Source organism: Rissa tridactyla, chromosome 10 (genome assembly GCF_028500815.1).
Source record: "Rissa tridactyla isolate bRisTri1 chromosome 10, bRisTri1.patW.cur.20221130, whole genome shotgun sequence".
Classification (NCBI taxonomy): domain Eukaryota; kingdom Metazoa; phylum Chordata; class Aves; order Charadriiformes; family Laridae; genus Rissa; species Rissa tridactyla.
The window spans coordinates 16,248,431-16,266,235 of NC_071475.1; the positions used below are offsets into that span (position 1 = coordinate 16,248,431).

At 40.2% G+C, this 17,805-nt stretch overlaps 1 protein-coding gene across 9 annotated transcripts in view; it reads left to right on the plus strand.

Annotated features, from left to right (window-relative positions):
- The window catches only part of IFT122 (intraflagellar transport 122), a 32,360-nt gene extending 14,921 nt beyond the window's left edge, over window positions 1–17,439 (plus strand). For 7 of the 9 annotated variants that reach the window (XM_054216086.1, XM_054216078.1, XM_054216079.1 and 4 more), the window contains 13 exons: window positions 2,222–2,383; window positions 5,313–5,479; window positions 6,381–6,552; window positions 7,683–7,785; window positions 9,317–9,457; window positions 10,527–10,624; window positions 11,532–11,632; window positions 12,783–12,948; window positions 13,920–14,031; window positions 14,425–14,553; window positions 15,392–15,471; window positions 16,115–16,279; window positions 16,983–17,439. In XM_054216086.1, the coding sequence (XP_054072061.1) occupies window positions 2,222–2,383; window positions 5,313–5,479; window positions 6,381–6,552; window positions 7,683–7,785; window positions 9,317–9,457; window positions 10,527–10,624; window positions 11,532–11,632; window positions 12,783–12,948; window positions 13,920–14,031; window positions 14,425–14,553; window positions 15,392–15,471; window positions 16,115–16,279; window positions 16,983–17,072 (1,686 nt within the window). In that variant the 3' untranslated portion in view covers window positions 17,073–17,439. Of the gene's footprint in view, window positions 1–2,221; window positions 2,384–5,312; window positions 5,480–6,380; window positions 6,553–7,682; window positions 7,786–9,316; window positions 9,458–10,526; window positions 10,625–11,531; window positions 11,633–12,782; window positions 12,949–13,919; window positions 14,032–14,424; window positions 14,554–15,391; window positions 15,472–16,114; window positions 16,280–16,982 lie in introns of those variants that run through there. The other 2 variants (XM_054216081.1, XR_008468682.1) reach the window with 2 other exon arrangements.
- Window positions 17,440–17,805: the final 366 nt, after the last annotated feature.

A 17,805-nucleotide genomic window follows, 5' to 3' on the forward strand; every position in this document is an offset into this window, starting at 1 on the left:
CTATGCCAAAATCAGTACTTTCTGGTTTGGAGGGATTTTTGTTTGAATAGTGCTTCTGACTGTTGGAGATGTGTTTAAAGTGAAACATCTTGATTAGCTGAAGTGACTCATATCCTAGTCATGGGACTGAAACTTCATGGAAAAAAAATGGGGGTGCAGGACAACAAGAATTTCTGAAACTGTCTTTAGGAAAACTGGAAAAATGGTCAATATTCAATTAATAATGGCTAGAATGCTACTGTGCTAACAGAGCTTAGTACAGAACACTTCATAAACATGAGTTAATTAAGCCTTTCCTTACCCCCTGGAGGTAGGTAATTACTATTATCTCCTCTTTGCAGAGCCAGAAACAGGCCCAGAGAAATAAAATGACAAACTTAAGGTCTCATGACAAGTCTGTGACAACTGGAAATAGAATTTGGGATCCCTTACTTCCATACTGTGCTCTAATCACTAGGTCTTGCTCTTTTCACACTTCTTGATAGAATTTCACCAGACAATAACTGTCTGTCACAAGCACATTAAGAGACATGGTGTCACCCTTGTCCTTTCCAAAGACTGTGTGATAATGCTTGGTTTAAAGATCTGTGTTGAGATGGCGTAACGGGAATTCCTCTTTCTCGTGCTAATTAGATTTACACCTTCTCTGAAAGAATACATTTCTTGCCTTCCATTTCTGCAGAGCTGTCCTGGTTCTGTCACAGCTGCCAGTTGGTTGCAGTTAACTTTTCTTGGTGTCTTAACACGGGACAAAGTTCTGCATTAGGAGCCCACTTTTTGAGTTTTGTTTTTTTTTTTTTGCTTTTAAAGGGCAAGTAGGTAGACAGGAGCATTCTCACACCACCACTAACCTTTCTTTTCCACATATACTTCTCCACATCTGCGTCTATTGAGGATATTCTGGAATTGTCACGTTATATTCTGTTTAATGAGAAAGATTCCCTTTGTACATAGGTATAAACTTACTTTCAGACTTCTTGAAAATTCTCCTTCTGAAGTGAGAGTTCTACATCATTGCTTACTCTTGCTTGTGGTGTATCCGATTCCTTTTAAGGCTTGTAAGGATGTAACTAAGCACACGTGTTCCATTAATATGATGGTTTTCTCTCAGTAATGACACATTTTTTTTCTAATTGATGACAGCAGGAAATATAACTGCCAGATCTCTGTATCTGGCAAGATTCTGTGAAGTCTTCAAAAAACAGTGTAACAATTCCCCTGATTATTCTTTTAACCAAGTTTTTAAAAGGAACTTTCAACACCAGTCCAGTATCAGCCTAGTAAATATGCATGACCATAAGAAGGGGTGATGGCTGAGTCTCCTTTGGCAGCAGAGAATTGAATTTGTATGCTCGTGGAATGCTTTTTCACCTTTTGTGCAGTTTTCTTTAAATTCAGTTCACGTCTATATATTTGCATATGAGGTGGGCTAATCACAGTAATAATTTTATCCAAAGCAGGGTAGTAATGTGTTTCCAGGGTACAGGATAAAATACACCCATTGGAAGACAGGCACACACACGCCCATGCGTGTGCGCATCTAGGGTCCCCTGACACCAGTGTAGCTCGGGGTCTGTTGAGGGCAGGGCTTTCTCTGGGGCACCGCGCGCTGCCCGCCTGGTCCCTTCGCAGGCAGCGGTGAGCCGGCAGCAGGGCAGCCTGTGCAGGTGCTCTGCCAGGGACCTGGAACCAGGAGCTCCTGCCCCTGGGGACAGTGGTGGGGACACTGGTTTTTATTCAGATGCAGGTTAACATACTGGATGAATCTGCTTATTGCTAGCAATTATTTTCATGTTTGTCATCCCACCCGCACGTATTGTTAATTTAGCCAAATTCCATGCTAGTAAGTTTCTACAGGAGAAAATAAGGAACCCATCAGATGCCTTTTTTTTAAAATAGCTTAGCATAATGATAGCGTGTGTTCATTTTCGTGTTCATTTTCCTGTGTGAAATCAAGAGAAGTGATTTTTTTATGACTTTGGTTTGTATAGTGACATTTAATTTTGCTCTTCCTAATTTTAATTAAGAAGGGATTTAATCCTTTAATTATAAATTCACCAGAAATGTAGGAGAGTCATAATTATCATATCCTGTTACAGGGTTTTATTAACAGTTAAAATCTAAGCCTGAAAATCTAATTCTTCAATAGCTATTTTTCACCTAGGTCCTGATCATCTAGACTATTTTCTACATCTCTCTTTGTTTAATTTTTTTTTCCCAGGAGCGTAAGAAGCATGGAGAGAACAACAATGAATTGTTCCTAGCAGATGTTTATGCTTACCAGGGAAAATTCCATGAGGCAGCAAAGTTGTACAAAAAAAGCGGACACGAAAACCTAGCTCTCGATATGTACTCTGATTTACGCATGTTTGACTATGCAAAGGTAATAGTTGGCAACTGAATATTTAAATGCAGAAATATTAATGTACCTGTATCTGTTTTCAAAGTATGATCCTACGAAAGGACTGTATGAAATGTGGGCTTTGAATTCCAACTTTTTCTCAGTTAATTGGTCAAATTTCATTTGGCTCATAAGGGGAAAAATGGTTTTCTTCTGTGTCTAGATGTAGTGGTAGCCTTTTTCCTCAGAGTCTGCTACTGGAGTAGCAGATTGTGTTTTGTAGATTCTCAACTGTGTCCATGGAATTCATGGCTTTTCAGTGCAATTTTTTATTGGACACTACCAAAGGTGACTCTTTAATTGTGACTATATAGTATTAATCATAGTAATTTTCCTTTTTTTTCCCCAAAGCCTAAAAATCTCATTTTTATTACTTTCTTCCCTATTACCTTGCTCAAGAGTCTCTTTTTATTTTTTTGTCTTCCAAAGATAATAAGGTAGTACACGTGCAAAGTGGAGGTGACTGCAGCATAGTTTTGCTTCATTTCCATATAATAATGAAAATGTTTTTCTTTCAGAGTTTGAACTTAGAGGTACATTAAGTTCTATATTAATGTATTTTATAAAGCGTATAGCATACTAACCTAGTATATTTCTGTTTACTGGAGAATTTTCTTACAAAGATACAATATTTCTTGGTGTTTTTTTTTAAACTCTATTTCCATGTAGAAATAAATTGAATATGGTTTTTAAAAGTGATGTTTTTATATGTTGATAAGAAAGCATTACTTGGCTTTTAAGTCTTGTATGGTGTTTTCTTATCAAAATCCCTGAGAATGCATGCACTGTTTAGTCTCATTCATCACTCATCAGAGCCTTACTCTGCCCAATACAGGACAAAGACTTTACCATTACATGCATATAAACTGTTTTAGCATAGATTCCACAAACTGTGCTACAGAGAGAGCTTTTTCTTCCAAGGGCTTAATATAAATACTTTGGGGCTTTGCTGATGTAAGTCTGACTTCCACTATTTTTGGCTGATGAGTCTTTTGTTAGCTTCAGTGTTTTGGCTCCTCTTGAACATAAATGTAATTCATAGATGAGAATTTTCCCATAAGTCTTCATAAGAATCTTTTAATTCTTGGCCGTAGTCATGTCTATATTTAACTAGCAGAGAGCAAGAGGTCTCGTGTCTCCTATCCTTGAGAGTAACTCCATGCAGAGGAAATCAAAGGTACTTCATAGCATATGAAGGACGCTTCTTATGCTGGGAGTGCACAATACATGGAAGAATATGTAAAACCCCTTTGTTTGCCAGTTATTTTTCCAAGGAAAGATATGGGGGGGAGGGGTGTGGGGGATGTTTTTGTGTTGGATTTGTTTTTGTTGTTGTTTTTCTAATGCTGCCAGAATTATGCAAAGGGACCCTTAGAGAATCTGGCTGCTTGTGCTTGACTTCGGTTAGCTCTGGCCAGACGGTCCAGGCTGGAGGCAGAGGTCAGGAAGTCCTTTGATATCTGGTCATAGGCTCGTTATCACAGCACCAGATCACAAATTACTAAGAACTCACAAATAACCTCCTTATACTCTAAGAAGCTGAGCTTTTGATTTTGGACTTATTTTGGTGACCTAAGATGGAAAACAAGTTGTGCCAAAGATGTTGTTCAACTTGATTCTTTTGCTGCAGTTTTTCGTATTCAAAGATTACCACGACATCTTTATAGTTATTCCCGGGCATTGGGACTGTGTGGCAGGAGATAATGCCAGAGCAAAAGCCTCGCTGGAGCTCATTTATGAGCTGACATAGAGATGGGGTGCAGTTCTGTACCTGTCGACTGCCTGCGTCAGGGAAACTGCTGAATTGTGGTAGCGGAACAGATCTGTTGTGTGGGTGCTTTTTGTGGGCTTTTTTGCCTGTTCGTTGTTTTGGTTTGTTTGTTTTTTTTTTAAATCTGAATCAGAATTTACCAGAAACATAGATGATAAGGTAATCTTCCACTCTCTTCTCTCCTTTCTGTTTCTCCTCTGTTGTAATTTTTCATTTGATAGAAGCTGTTTTAATGGACAGTAGTCTGTTGTTAACAGACAAAATTGCCCTTAATCAATCCTCTGGTGTTGAAGTACTTTTTTCTTTTTCTTTTTTTTCCCTGACACATGATGTCAACAGATGTGAACCACGTGGTGCCAGGGCTTTGGTATTGGCAGAAGAAGCTGAACAAACTATTAGAAATCTTTCCAAAATGGTCATCGTGACAGAGTCCAGGCTTGGTGTTTGCCTGCCTTGCAGGAGTCCAACCAGTAGTTCAGAGTCTCTCCCACTTTTGAGCAGCTGTCATTCTGTCCTTATAAAAGAACTTCTTTGATATATTGTAATATAATTATGAAGTGTCTTTGCAGAAAATGAAATTTCAGCCTTTAATTGATTACTCTGGTGCTAACATATGATTAAATGGGTATACTGTTGTTAACTAAGCATGGGGTGGGGCTGGGTCACCTTTAAGAATGAAACCATACAGTCTTGGTTTGTAAAATCTGAAACTTGGAATTGATCTATTGCCATTTTTGAGATGAGTGTTGTTTTGTTTTGGAAAGGCACGTTTCTGAAAAGCACACAGAAATCATAATTTGTATCCACTTGAACAGGCTCAACAGAGAGCAAGCTTTCCAAGAAATCAAGAGGGGACATATTTATTACTTCTGAGGCATCTGTATCCAACTTCTCCTGGCCCTCCCAGAATCTCCACTTTTTTTTTAATTGAAAACTAACTAAATGGGAGACTTGCCATTGTTTCCTCCCGAACATTGGGCCTTGATGCTTAGTTGCTGAAGGCTGGATCAGTTCATTATTTCTTTTCTTAGCAGACATAATGATATTCATTCAAAAAGCCTTTTATGTATTTTAGAATTTCGACTGCATTACCTTCTGGTGACAACCATTGTTACAAACTTTTGTGTTGCACTGTGTCAGGATTTTCTGGGATCTGGGGACCCCAAAGACACAAAGATGCTAATAAAAAAACAAGCAGATTGGGCCAAGAATATCAATGAACCAAAAGCAGCAGTGGAGATGTACCTGTCTGCAGGCGAGCACATGAAGGCCATAGAAATCAGCGGGGACCATGGCTGGGTTGATGTGTAAGTTTTAGTTCCATCTCAGACATAATGTAATAACTCATTCAAGTTTTTATTATATGAATTCTGCATAATTTTAAAATAAGACCAAACTGGTTTGATATATGCCTTTGTTTATATCAAATTGAGTATTTGAAGCACATCTACAATTTAAAATGTTTTAAAAGTTGCTTTTATTTAGAGGGTAGGGACATAAATATGTTACAAAAACAAATGCATTAAAACAATGAGAGTCTGAATGGGCTCTTCTGTACTATGAGACTGTCTTCTGAAATATGCATGCCTTAAGCTTTTCAGAGTAATCACCACAGCAGTGCTTATATGCGAGAGCCTAATTAGGTTCTTTTAAGCTGTTAAGGGTAATCATCTAGTGGGTGGAGAAGACAAACTGGAGCACAGAATCCCTAGAATTTCTGTGGCTGCTACTGGCACTGGTCAGATTCTCCTTGATTTGCAATGGGCGGCACTATGGGTTGTTTGCTGCGCTGTCACATCTGGGACAGGTCACTCAGCCCTCCCTTGCCTTGGTTTTGCTGTGTGGCAAAGTGGAGTGATGTTTGTTCAGGAGCCTTTTGTTCAGCTTGGGGTTGAGGAAGTGTGTCCCGTGTCATGTAGCACCTACTGCCTCCCTCTGTCTTCATGACTGTGCAAGGAGTCCAAGACATGGAATTGCAGTATGAGGGAAGGTTGAAGGAATGGGTTTCAAGTTTGTAAAAGGGCGGGGAAAAAAAAAAAAGAATTTGGAATGTTTACTGAAAACTGTTTAAACAGTGTTGCATGGCACTACTATTATGACATTTATTAAATAATAACTGATTAAAGGTGAAGTTATTACAATAATTAAACAAAAGGCAAAACAAGGCAGAGCCTGAAACTTCTGGCTTTCTTTTTTTACTGGGTCTAGGTTAATTGAAATTGCTCGAAAACTGGATAAAGCTGAGCGTGAGCCTTTGTCAAAATGTGCCTTCTATTTTAAGAAACTTGATAACCCTGGCTATGCAGCAGAAACCTACATCAAGGTTGGTGACCTGAAAGCGTTGGTCCATCTCCACGTGGAGACTCATCGCTGGGAAGAAGTAAGCGTGCCCTTGATTTTGGTGTTTAAAACCACTGCTGCTTACTGTCTGGTTGCAGGACAGGGAGAGAAACATCTGGCTGCTCCACCGCTCTAGCGAAGGGAGAGGCTTCTGTAGAATGGGATGCAGAGTATTTAACTTAATTTTGTGTGCTCAGTGTTTGTTTGGTGGTGGTTTTGGTTTTGGTCGTTTATTGTTGGGGGGGTTTTTGTTGTGGGTTTTTTTTTTTTCATTTATTTATTTTATTTAGTTTCCTGGCTGACTATTTCTCGATCTCACTTCCAAGCATCTTTTTTTGCCTGTTGAGTTATAGTTGCCCACTTCCTATGGTAATCCATGGGATGCTTCTATCCCAATAGAAAGAATAAATAGTAATTATATCATGGGAAATTCTGTTTTGAACTGTATTATTTATAATTTGGACACACCCAGGTGAGAATACCGTATACATAATTTAGATCTGATGAATGTGTGCTGTGCTTGTGTGGACCCCACTCTATAACTGGATTTATGCTTCTGATTAGGTAAAGTTCTGACTTCACTGTTGGGTTTTTTTCCATAAAAATATGGGTCTGCCAGTACCACACACTTCACGACTGGGGTCACCATTAATTTTGTTCTTGTTTCTTCACATGAAGTTTTTGACAGGTGTAGTTTCTTCAGGAAATGTTTTCGAAGTGCTGCTGGAATTGACAAACCCCCTCCCTCAGTTATAGAAAATTGCAGACTTGGTCCTCTATTGACTAGTTAGTGAGTTTAGAAAGTGAATCTAAACTGCAATTATAGTGTTCCTTCAATTTCTTTAGAAGATATATTCAGTAAAAATAAAAATATTGTTTGTCTCTTGCTGTGAAATCTACTACATTTCATAGACAAGCACAAGCAAGTTTCCCTGTTTCAATAACCAGACTGTTACTATGCTTAGCTTCTTTTCTTTTGCTGTTGGTTGCTTTTTATTTTAAAACACATTAATTTCATACTGGAGAAAATATGGATTGCACTCTCCATTCTAGTTACATATGTTTATTGTGAATTTACTTAGAGCTGAAGGATTGATCCCATGGAATATTCTAAACCCTTTAACTGTTTAAATCATGCAGTATTCTAAAAATGATTTTTTTTTACCTCAGGCATTTGCTTTGAGTGAAAAGCATCCTGAATTCAAAGATGATGTCTATGTCCCTTATGCTCAGTGGCTAGCAGAGAATGATAGATTTGAAGAAGCCCAAAAAGGTAAAAATGTCACTGACAGATCACTGGTCAGTCGAAATTTACTCCGTACTTTTCCAATACAGAATTATGCAGTCTCTGCCCTGAAGAGTTTTTTGTCAGTGGGATTCAAAACCAAATAGAATCCGTGTTTTCATACTGGTCTTAAAGTAGCTGGAAGGCTCCTTATTTGATAAGAAAATGTGATTGATCTATCAAAAATGATGGCATCTATATATAGGTCCAGATTTTCTATCGTATTGTATATGTGAGTGTGGCATGTGGCAACAGCATATAATCTGAACTGTCTTTATTAATATTTTTCTCACAATAGGATTCAAAATATGGCAGCCACCTTATAAACCTGAGTGGAAAGCATAGTCTTTACTTATATTTAGGTAATGTTGGGTTTGTACATTCCTGGATCTTTAAGAATTTTCATGTATTTTGTTAGACTTATAAAATTACCTTTAAAGAGAACTGTCAACCTTCCATCATGTGGACAGCCTGCAAAACTTAATTCATGAACTGTTCCAGGAACAAGGAGATGTCGAAGCAAGCTCCGTGTGGAGCCAGCATGCTTTTGGTATAGTTCCTTTTTCTCAGGTGTAGCCCCATGTGACTGTTGCATCTGCTGTTTCCAGAGCCAGCTCAGATCCAAGTGTGTAACTGCGGTTGCTGTAAGGGCCAAGATAGTGAACGTGCCAGACGTGATCTGTCGCCACACAAAACTCATTTGCGTGTCTCACCACCAAACCTTTGAGCACTTGGTGTTAGGGCAGTTTGGTAGTTTGCGCATAGAACTTGTGTGCATGTATATGGGTGCGTTGTCCCCGCTCTGTTCCACAAAGCTCTGTGCTGCTGCGGCTCAGCAAATGCCCCAGCATGGGGTGAGCTGGAGGTGGTCGTGTTGCTGTGTGAGAGTTTGGTTTACCTGGGGCAGTTGCGCTGTGGTGTTGGGTGTTTTGGGGCTGGTTCCCCCTCCATCCCCCTTACCCTGTATGAAGACTGCGTTTGCCAAATGCGTGTTTACCAAGTGAGAATTCAGGATCTTACTTTATACTGGCTTCTGAGCATCAGATAAAGAAATGCTATTAATAAATGATACAAGGATAGAGTAAATGCTGTACTCTTTCAAAATATTCAGCATTAAAAAACAGAGTACTAACTTCAAACACTAATTTATTGTAGTTTTTAATGAAGTTGTGACTTGCAGTGTTCAGAGATTGCCGTTGCTTGTAGAGAGATCTAATCATCATAGTTGTTTTTTCTCTTTTCTATATTTTAAAAAAAGCAACCACTGTTGTTCAAAATTTGTGAGCTCAAGAGCTGCTGAGACAGCGCAGAAGCCACAAAATGCCTACAGATGCTTCTCATGTTCCATTAGTGTCACTGCTTTCAAGGAGAAAAATACCAGCGTATAATCCTTTTTATCCTGCCGTGGATAGACTATTTGATATTGGCTGAATAGACTGCTCTTAATTTAAAAACATTAATTTCAGTTAATTGATATAATCGCACTGTAAAATCCTCTTTGTTTTGGCCTTCTGTGTAGCATTTCACAAGGCTGGCAGGCAGAGTGAAGCTGTAAGAGTGCTGGAGCAGCTAACGCACAATGCTGTTGTTGAAAGCCGATTTAACGATGCAGCCTATTATTACTGGATGCTTTCCATGCAGTGTTTAGATATAGCCCAAGGTGAGTAACTGAAAGGAAGTTTATATTTGTTACCTTCTTGTGCATGTAGACAAACAATTACTGAATTGCGATAGCATTGCTGCAACTACTTCACTGTTGGGTGCCTTTGGTTTTGGTTTGGTTTTTGTTTTGTTTTTTTTTTTTTTTTAATGCTGTCTGTAACTCTGGCTTGTGCTATTTTTGTAGTCCCACTGGTTTTCCCATGTGCTTATTTAAAACAAATAACCAAAACAGCAACATCAGCATGCGTAAGCCTCCTTTTTGAAATCTGACTGGAATCAAAATCCTGTCTCTTGGGACCCTGTATCCTCATGCACCTTCCCACAGCACACTTTAGCTGGAGAAATGATTGGAGGGTTAATGTACCAGTAAATAAAAGATGATCTTGGAGTGTAAGGTACATCTAGTATTGGAACATAGGTTGGAGAGGTACTTCACAGATTACTTCTGCCAACAGAGATAAAACTAATTTTTTGTTAGCCATCATTTTGTCTTCTGAATGTATTTCACTGGGACAGAGGTGGAGCCAGTAGTTAATAGGTGTAGTTTAGTAACAATGAATACAGAAGATTGATAATACTGCCTTTTGCATGGTGCTTTAAGTACCTTTTCTTTGCAGTTTAGCTGATGCATGATAGTGCTGATCCGTTACCCCTCAGGTATTTTATAGAGATGCAGACTTTTCCAGTTGGCATAGTAATATATTTAATATTTATGAAACAAATGTTTCAAAACTCATTTTATTTGTAAACTATGAAGTTATGGATGAGGTTTCCAGTGATGCACACTTACTACTTTCTACCTCTAGCTATGCTGTAGCCTCTAGCTATGTTAAAATCATTGCATCAACTGTTTCGTGTTTTACCATGCTTGGTTTAGACCAGAAATTTGCTCAGAAAAATGTCAAGTCTGGATAATGTGTGGTTTGCACAGGTAGATGGGGCACACTTGAACTGGTACATACCTTTTTTGGAAGTGCTAGCACTAAAATGATAATATGCTCTCTTCTTCCAACTGAGTCTCATAAAGTCATCTTGGAGACTTACACTAATGCCTTTGCCTCCCACAGAGAATGAACAACAGAAGACTGAAATGTTACAGAAGTTTCATCACTTCCAGCGTTTGGCAGAAATTTACCATGTCTATCACTCTGTTCAAAGATACACTGTAAGATATTCACTTTAGAAATTGTGTATTTATGCTTCCTGAGCATTTTTCTCTAGGGAGTCCAGAAATAACCAGGAATAAGTAATAACTTTTCAGGCAAATAAAATACTGAGCGTAGATTAGTGATACTGTATCACAACTTTATTTCTTTGCCTTCTGCTGTACTGTACAAGAACTTCTGTTGTCTTAGTTCCTAAAAACTGCAGTGGGCTTGTCTCAGTGTGGGTAGACGATACGATGGTGGCTGACTTCCCACCTCCAGCCCTTTTTTGCTGGCTCTGTCGGTTTGGTTCCACAGTGACCTGAGCCTCTGGTCCTACAGGGGCTACAGCTGGCTTTTCCTTTAATCACGGGGAAAACAAGATTGGACAGAAGAAGGCACCCTAGCTTAGGGATTCCCACAACGTGGGATGTGTATCAGTAGTGGTGTGTGTAAACTACTGCAGAACGCTAAGCTGTCATGAGTGAGGAGCTTCTGCTACTCCCAGCAATTACAGTAATGCTGCCGCCACGGTTGGTGAAAATATCCTTTGTAAAACATTTGAGAACCCTTGATCCATGCTGTTGCCCCGAAGAAGGGGTTGTGCTATGGAGGTCTTTGCTGGCCACACTACTCCAGGCCTTGCCGTGGTGGAGACTGCACTATCTGCCCTCATTTTTAAATAGCCAGTTGAAGATGCTGGTTTAGCTACGTGTATCTCCTTCTCGCTTTTTCTGCCTGTAGCAGGTATCAGCTTTGGTGATAAAGACATGCAAAATACACTTGCTATATTCTGTCAGCACCTCCTCTTTTTGCAACTGTATGAAAGAAGCACAGTACTTAAGACGCCTAGTGCTGTGATGCTTAGTGATAGGAGTTGTTGGTTTTCCAGCTTAGCAATATGTGTCTGTATTTTTAATACTGCAGGAGGAGCCTTTCAGTTTCCACTTGCCTGAAACCCTCTTCAATATTTCCAGGTTTCTGCTTCACAGCTTAACAAAGGAGACTCCTTTGGGGATCTCAAAAGTGTATCCTTCCAATACAGTACAAAATCTAGAAGTTATTTTGTGAGATACATGAATAATTGATGTTCACCCACAATGTAGAGATCTCCTGTACGGTGTCTTCAGTTTCAGCTGTTGGTTATAGTTAATGGAAAATTACTTTTGTCCCTAAGGAATTAATCAGCATCTTCAAACCATTGTGTGTTTAACTGCACGCTTTTTTTTTTTTAAGGTAGTTTTGGAGAGCTGCACAAATCAAATAACATGTGATTCTCCAAACCACCCACCCAGTCTGGTGTATCACCTTTGTCAGAGAAGCAAGTTCTCGGGCAGCAGTCGCTGCAGCAGGGTGTTGTCAGGATTCAGAGCCAGCGTTGTTGCAAGGAGACTGCCCTGCGATGGGGGCGGGGTGGGGGGGCGGAGGTTTTGCTTGGCATGAGGCTGGGGGGGCGGTGCGGTGTCTGCCAGGCGAAGGGTTGCGCAGCTTCGTCAGTGCGTGTGGCATCTTTGGGGAGTTCTTCAGGAACAGTCTGTGTGAACCCTGTGGAAATGCACCTGTCTGTAAAAGATAACAGGAGGGGTCACTGGGTGCCACAGGGAGGCTGGATTTTCTTCTTTTCACTTAATTTATGGCTTTGGGTGGGATGTTAGCTTTCCTTGTCATAACTTCCTCACTTATAAATGTATAATCTCTCATAAAGTCATTCATAACATGCCTTGTGATCAGTAGCTTTCTAAGCAGCAGTTACTGTTATGCACTGATGAAGGGGAAAGAGAACCTTTGGTCAATGACACAGAGCATATGCTTTATTTCCAATAAGATCATGTGTATTAGTTGGTGTCAGTGGGTTGCTGGTGTTGTAAGATTTTATTTAGTTTATTTTTTTTTTGCCTGGGGAAAAGTCCATTCACCCTAAAATTGCCGAAATTCTGTAAAAGGAGTCAGGATATTTAACCAAAGCAATTCCTTACCTTGCTAATAATTGCCCACAGACGTTTTGATAGACCTTTCACACTTGTTTTTAAATGAAATTATGTAAATAGATTTCTCTTGTTAAAGCCTGTTTAAAGTACCGGTGTTGGATATGCTTCATTGCATAACTTCCCTGATTAGAAAGAGTATTGCATTTTTCCTAAGTGCCATATGTATTTTTATTCCTTAACTAAATTATAGCAATACATTATTTGCCCTGGCAAAACAGAGTAAAGCTCTTGGTGCATATAAGCTGGCTCGTCACGCCTACGACAGGTTACAGGGACTGCAGATCCCAGCTAGGTTCCAGAAATCAATTGAGCTGGGCAGCCTGACAATCCGATCCAAGCCATTCCATGACAGTGAAGTAAGTTGTAATGTGTTTCATGTTAGTCGTTAATATGCGGCCTAATCCAAGAGTCTGAGTTGCTGTATGCACGAAAAAATCTGAAATATATTATGCATAGCTCTGTGATATAATTATATTTCTGATGGAAACGCAGTCCTCTTATTGTTATTCTTCAGGTCAGGCTTCCTTTTGCTCCTGAGAACAAATTAAAATCAGTCCTTTCTTCATGGGCAGCTTCCATCCTCCCTCTCCTGTCTTGCATCTCCCTTCCTCTCTGCCTATTAATTCTGTCAAGCCTTTTTCTCTCCGATCCACATGCAATTACTCCACAGTCTTTGTCTCCCTCTCCAGCTGGAGGTCACTTTCATTTGTCCCACTCCTAGCCCTCCTTCCCTCCTTCCCCTATCCCTTGAATGACCTTCCTTCCTTCAGTCTTATTTTAACACCTTTTCTTCTTTAACTGAAGTCTAACTTTCTGCAGCGCTCCATAAAGCCGTGTCTCATGGAGTACTCACTAAAAATAAATTGTATTGTGCCAGTGAACATGCACCTGGCCACCTGAAATAATAGAAACGCAGTCTTAAGAACTGCCTAAAATAACTGTGCTCTTGAGGAGAGATGAATTAATTGGAGAACTTGAATTTGACCAAACCTTAGGGCAAAAAACTTTGCTTCAGTAACCTTCCTTTTGAGTTCTTTTGTCACTGTGTATTTGATGCAGAATTCTGCTTCTGTTACTGCAAAGGCAAGGTGGAAATTTAATTGTTAGAATGGTGAAGACAGCTATTTTTAATGTGAAAACTTGCTGGTTTATTAAAAAGGGAAAGCATTTTCAGATGTTAAAGGATTTGATTTCACAGCGGTATTTCTCCAGATTAGCGCTGATGTAATATCAGTGGTGTAAACCTAAGGAGCCCGCATTTAATTGAAAACAAAGAGTTCAGGCTGTGCTGTTCTGTGATTACCGTGCTCTGTACGTGTCTTTGCAGGAGCTTGTGCCCTTGTGTTATAGGTGCTCTACCAACAACCCTTTGCTAAATAACTTGGGGAACGTCTGCATTAACTGCAGACAGCCTTTCGTCTTCTCCGCTTCCTCCTATGGTAAGTTGGAATATCACATTTGCGCTTTTCAAGTAGATAAACGTTAACTGAACAGAGTAGGCTAGTACTTCATTGGTTCTTTCCGCAATGTTATTTGGGCAAACAAATCTGTCCTTTTAATGTTAGATTTCACTAAGTGGCTGCCTCTTGTCCCAGGGATTGTTGGATTTCATTGCAGCAGTAAAGCATTGCTTTATTATGGGACGCTGAATGTATAAAGTGTTTCATTAACACAGATGCAATCCTTGGAGAAGATGAGGGGTTTGGGGTTCGTTTTAATTTTGTATAACAGAAGCCAGAGGGTGTTCATTTCTTAAGGGGCACAGTATCTTCTAGGAGGTGTTTTCTGAGTTCTTGCACGTCAAATGCCCCTTGCGTCTCCCACCCCTTTAGAAGTGCTGCATCTGGTCGAGTTCTATTTGGAAGATGGCATCACGGATGAAGAAGCTGTAGCTCTCATTGATCTTGAAGCTCCAAGATTGAATAAAAGAGAGAACAAATGGCAAGAGATGATGAGTGACAGTATCTTTTTGATTAAAACTGGTTTCTGGTCCCTTTCTTAGGGGGGAAAAAAGCAACGATCTTGAAATTTCCCCGCCCCCAGGTTTAAAATTTTGTCATATGACTGATGTAAGTACAATTGTGTCGTGTTTCCTTTTCAAGTTAGTACAACCACCAAAGTGATGCTTTAAGTAAATATAATATTTTATAAAGCTTTTTCATCAGGAAAATTTGTTTCTAATCATGTAAAATATTTCTTTTTAACAGTGGAATGCCATGCTTTACTCATTCTGTTTTAACTGCTTTCTGTAAAGAATGGGGAGAATCTGAAGTGTGTTATTCGCGTCCTTTAACAGCTTACTTTAGAGGCTGCCATCTCTTAGCCGAGGCGAACCAGCACGGACTTCCGTCATAACCATTCCGGTTGGAATCTGGTGTGTAATGCCTTGGCATCCAGAGCTCCCAGTTGCTGTGGGGGCCATATAATATTAGGTACAGAGAAATGTGCAAGAAAACACAGTCACTGACTAAAGCTGCTCAAAAATGTAATTTAAATAGGTTACTTCACTTTTTGTCACATCAGAAGAGGGCAGAGAGGGAAAGGAGGCAGAGCTGATGCCGTACTGGTTTGTGGTCAATTCTGCCGTTCCACAGCAGCTGCAGTGATAAATTTCCCCAGTCACCGTGAATCACAGTAAGCCCTTCTCTAGTGCTTTCTGTAATAACTGAGGCACTGTAGCAGTTTGAGAATACTCTGGAGCAACAAGAATACCAGTCCTGCTGGTATGCTTTCATACTTATTCTGTGAGGACAGCTCATTTCGTGGGAACTCTTTTTTTTCCTTAACAAACACATCTAGATGCACAGAGTTTGAGGCTCGATGACAGCACAGATATTATTGAAGACGATGATCCCTTTACAGCAAAACTGAGCTTTGAGGTAAGAACCTTACTTGTATCTTCCAGTTGTTTCTTTCTTGCTACCAACAGAAATTAATAGAAAATGTTCACTACAATCCTTGCTGCTCTTCGGGTGTGGATGTGTTACAAAAACTACCACAGGAGAGACACAAAGTAGGGGACTGGGAGAGAGGGGTGGCACTTGAGAGGGAAAGGGATTTACCAGTTAACTCCTCTCTTAAAATCAAACAAACAAAAGGCCCAAACCCAGAAAACAACAAAGATCTTAAAGTAAACGTTCCTGGAATTTGTTTTTACCATCGTACAATGATGGACTGGGGCTGTCCCCTAGGGTACTTGTGTGTCTAGGCAGTACCCCTATAAACCACTTGTTACTGTGAGGTTGTAGTAAAGGCTGTGGGCACGGCTGTTATTTCAAAGGAAATGTAAATTACAAGGAAATGAATAATGGAAGCTCACTGAGGCCACGTTAGAGATGTGGCTGGATGCTGCTGTCACTGAAGGTACTGACGAAACTGACAGTGAGTGTGGTGGGGACTAGACTCAGGGCAATTCTGTATTAGCTTTTTCTACTGAATTTTACTTTGCTTCTTACAACAATTAACCCTCAAAGGGCTTTGCAGTTGGTAACAGTAATTCTTTCTAAACCTGCTCTCCTGCAGCAAGGAGGCTCAGAATTTGTTCCAGTGATTGTGAATCGTGCTGTTCTCCAGTCAATGAGCCGGAGGGACGTCCTGATTAAACGCTGGCCAAAGCCATTGCGGTGGCAGTACTACCGTTCCCTGCTACCAGATGCCTCCATTACCATGTGTCCATCGTGTTTTCAGGTAACGTTTACATGAAGAGGTTTAAAAAACAGAAACAAAAAACCCTACTGAGAACCATATGGTTGAAACAATTCTAATAATTGAAACCTCATACTTTAAAACGTATTCAAGAAATTCCTGAATGATGTAGAGACAGAGAAGGCCATGAAACCCAAAAACTAAGCTGTGTGGTGCACAGAGGAGCAGCTGCCTTCTGAAAACTTTGAGGTAGCTGAATTTGAGAAGTTGCACTGACAGCAAATCAGAGCCTCTCGAGCAAACCTTGGCTGAACAGCAAGTGCTGATTTGTGTTTATTTCTTTTTGCTCTGTCTCTCGGACTTTCAGCCTGGTCTAGCAGGGAGAATCAGTCAGTAACTAAGTTAGCTTGTGGTTCCGTCCCTCTCCTTCCCCTCTCGGGAATGGCTTTTTGAAATACTGGAATTCAGTCATGTTTGCTTACACAGAAACTGTCTAATTTTTGTCCTTCCTTCTGCAAAAGTAATTAATTGGTTTGTACCTCTTCAGCAACATTGGCAGTGGCCTGTGAAATGCTTGCTGCTCCATTCCGGGTTATAGTGCTCTCAAGCAATGGAAAGAGGACCGATTCTCTGGTGATGGCAGCTTCAGAATGTCTGTGCCGTAGAGAAGCTGCTGAGCTCAGTTTGCATTTTCTTTCAGCTAGTCATAGGCTAACTTGTCCCTAAATCTGTTTCTAATTAACAGATGTTTCACACAGAAGACTATGAGCTTCTCGTACTCCAGCATAATTGTTGTCCGTTCTGTCGACGGCGAATAGATGAGTCAAACCAATGAAGAAAAACAGTCTTATACCTCAACTGACAGACTCCCCTGTTGGCTTAGCAAAACAGTTTTTAGATTTGCAGAGTTTTCCTAACAGCTTAGTTAAGTCATCTTGTTCCATTTTTTACGTAAGAGTAGAACTGTGTTGAAGAAATGTAACTATTTTTTTTTTAAATGAAAATGTCTCTTTGTGACTGTCCTCTACGTTTCCCAGGCAAGCAGCTGAAGTGCCACAGATTTTTACAGGAATGTTTCTAGGGTCAAGTTCAGCCTTGAAGTAATTGTTGTTTTTATTCCAGCTTGTGTTAGGACTTGATTTGCTCCTTAATATGTACCCGTTAGTGACAAATCTTCAAATAAACGGGACTATTTTTCCCTATTCTTTGTCTTGGAATTTGCTATAATGCTGCTGCTTCTGAGCTTCTATTTTTTTTTTCTCTTTCTATTCTGTTTATGCAAGAACAGCATTAGAGTTTAGACCTCTTAAAATGTGATCTTAAGAGTTACCCTGATCTTGGCATCGAGGGCCACCTCACAGGCACACTGCTGGGGGGGCAGTGGTGAAGCTTTTCATCTGTGTAGAATTCACCCTTGTTAAAAAGCAGAGCGCCGGGCTGTGTGTGGAAGTGTGCCTTTCACACTAAGCAGGCTACCCTGGCGTAAGCGCCTCAGCTGCCCGCTGCCGCCTCTCATCCCAGTACAGCAGCCTGTTTGCTGCTAATGGAGGGAACCCACTGGCCCGATG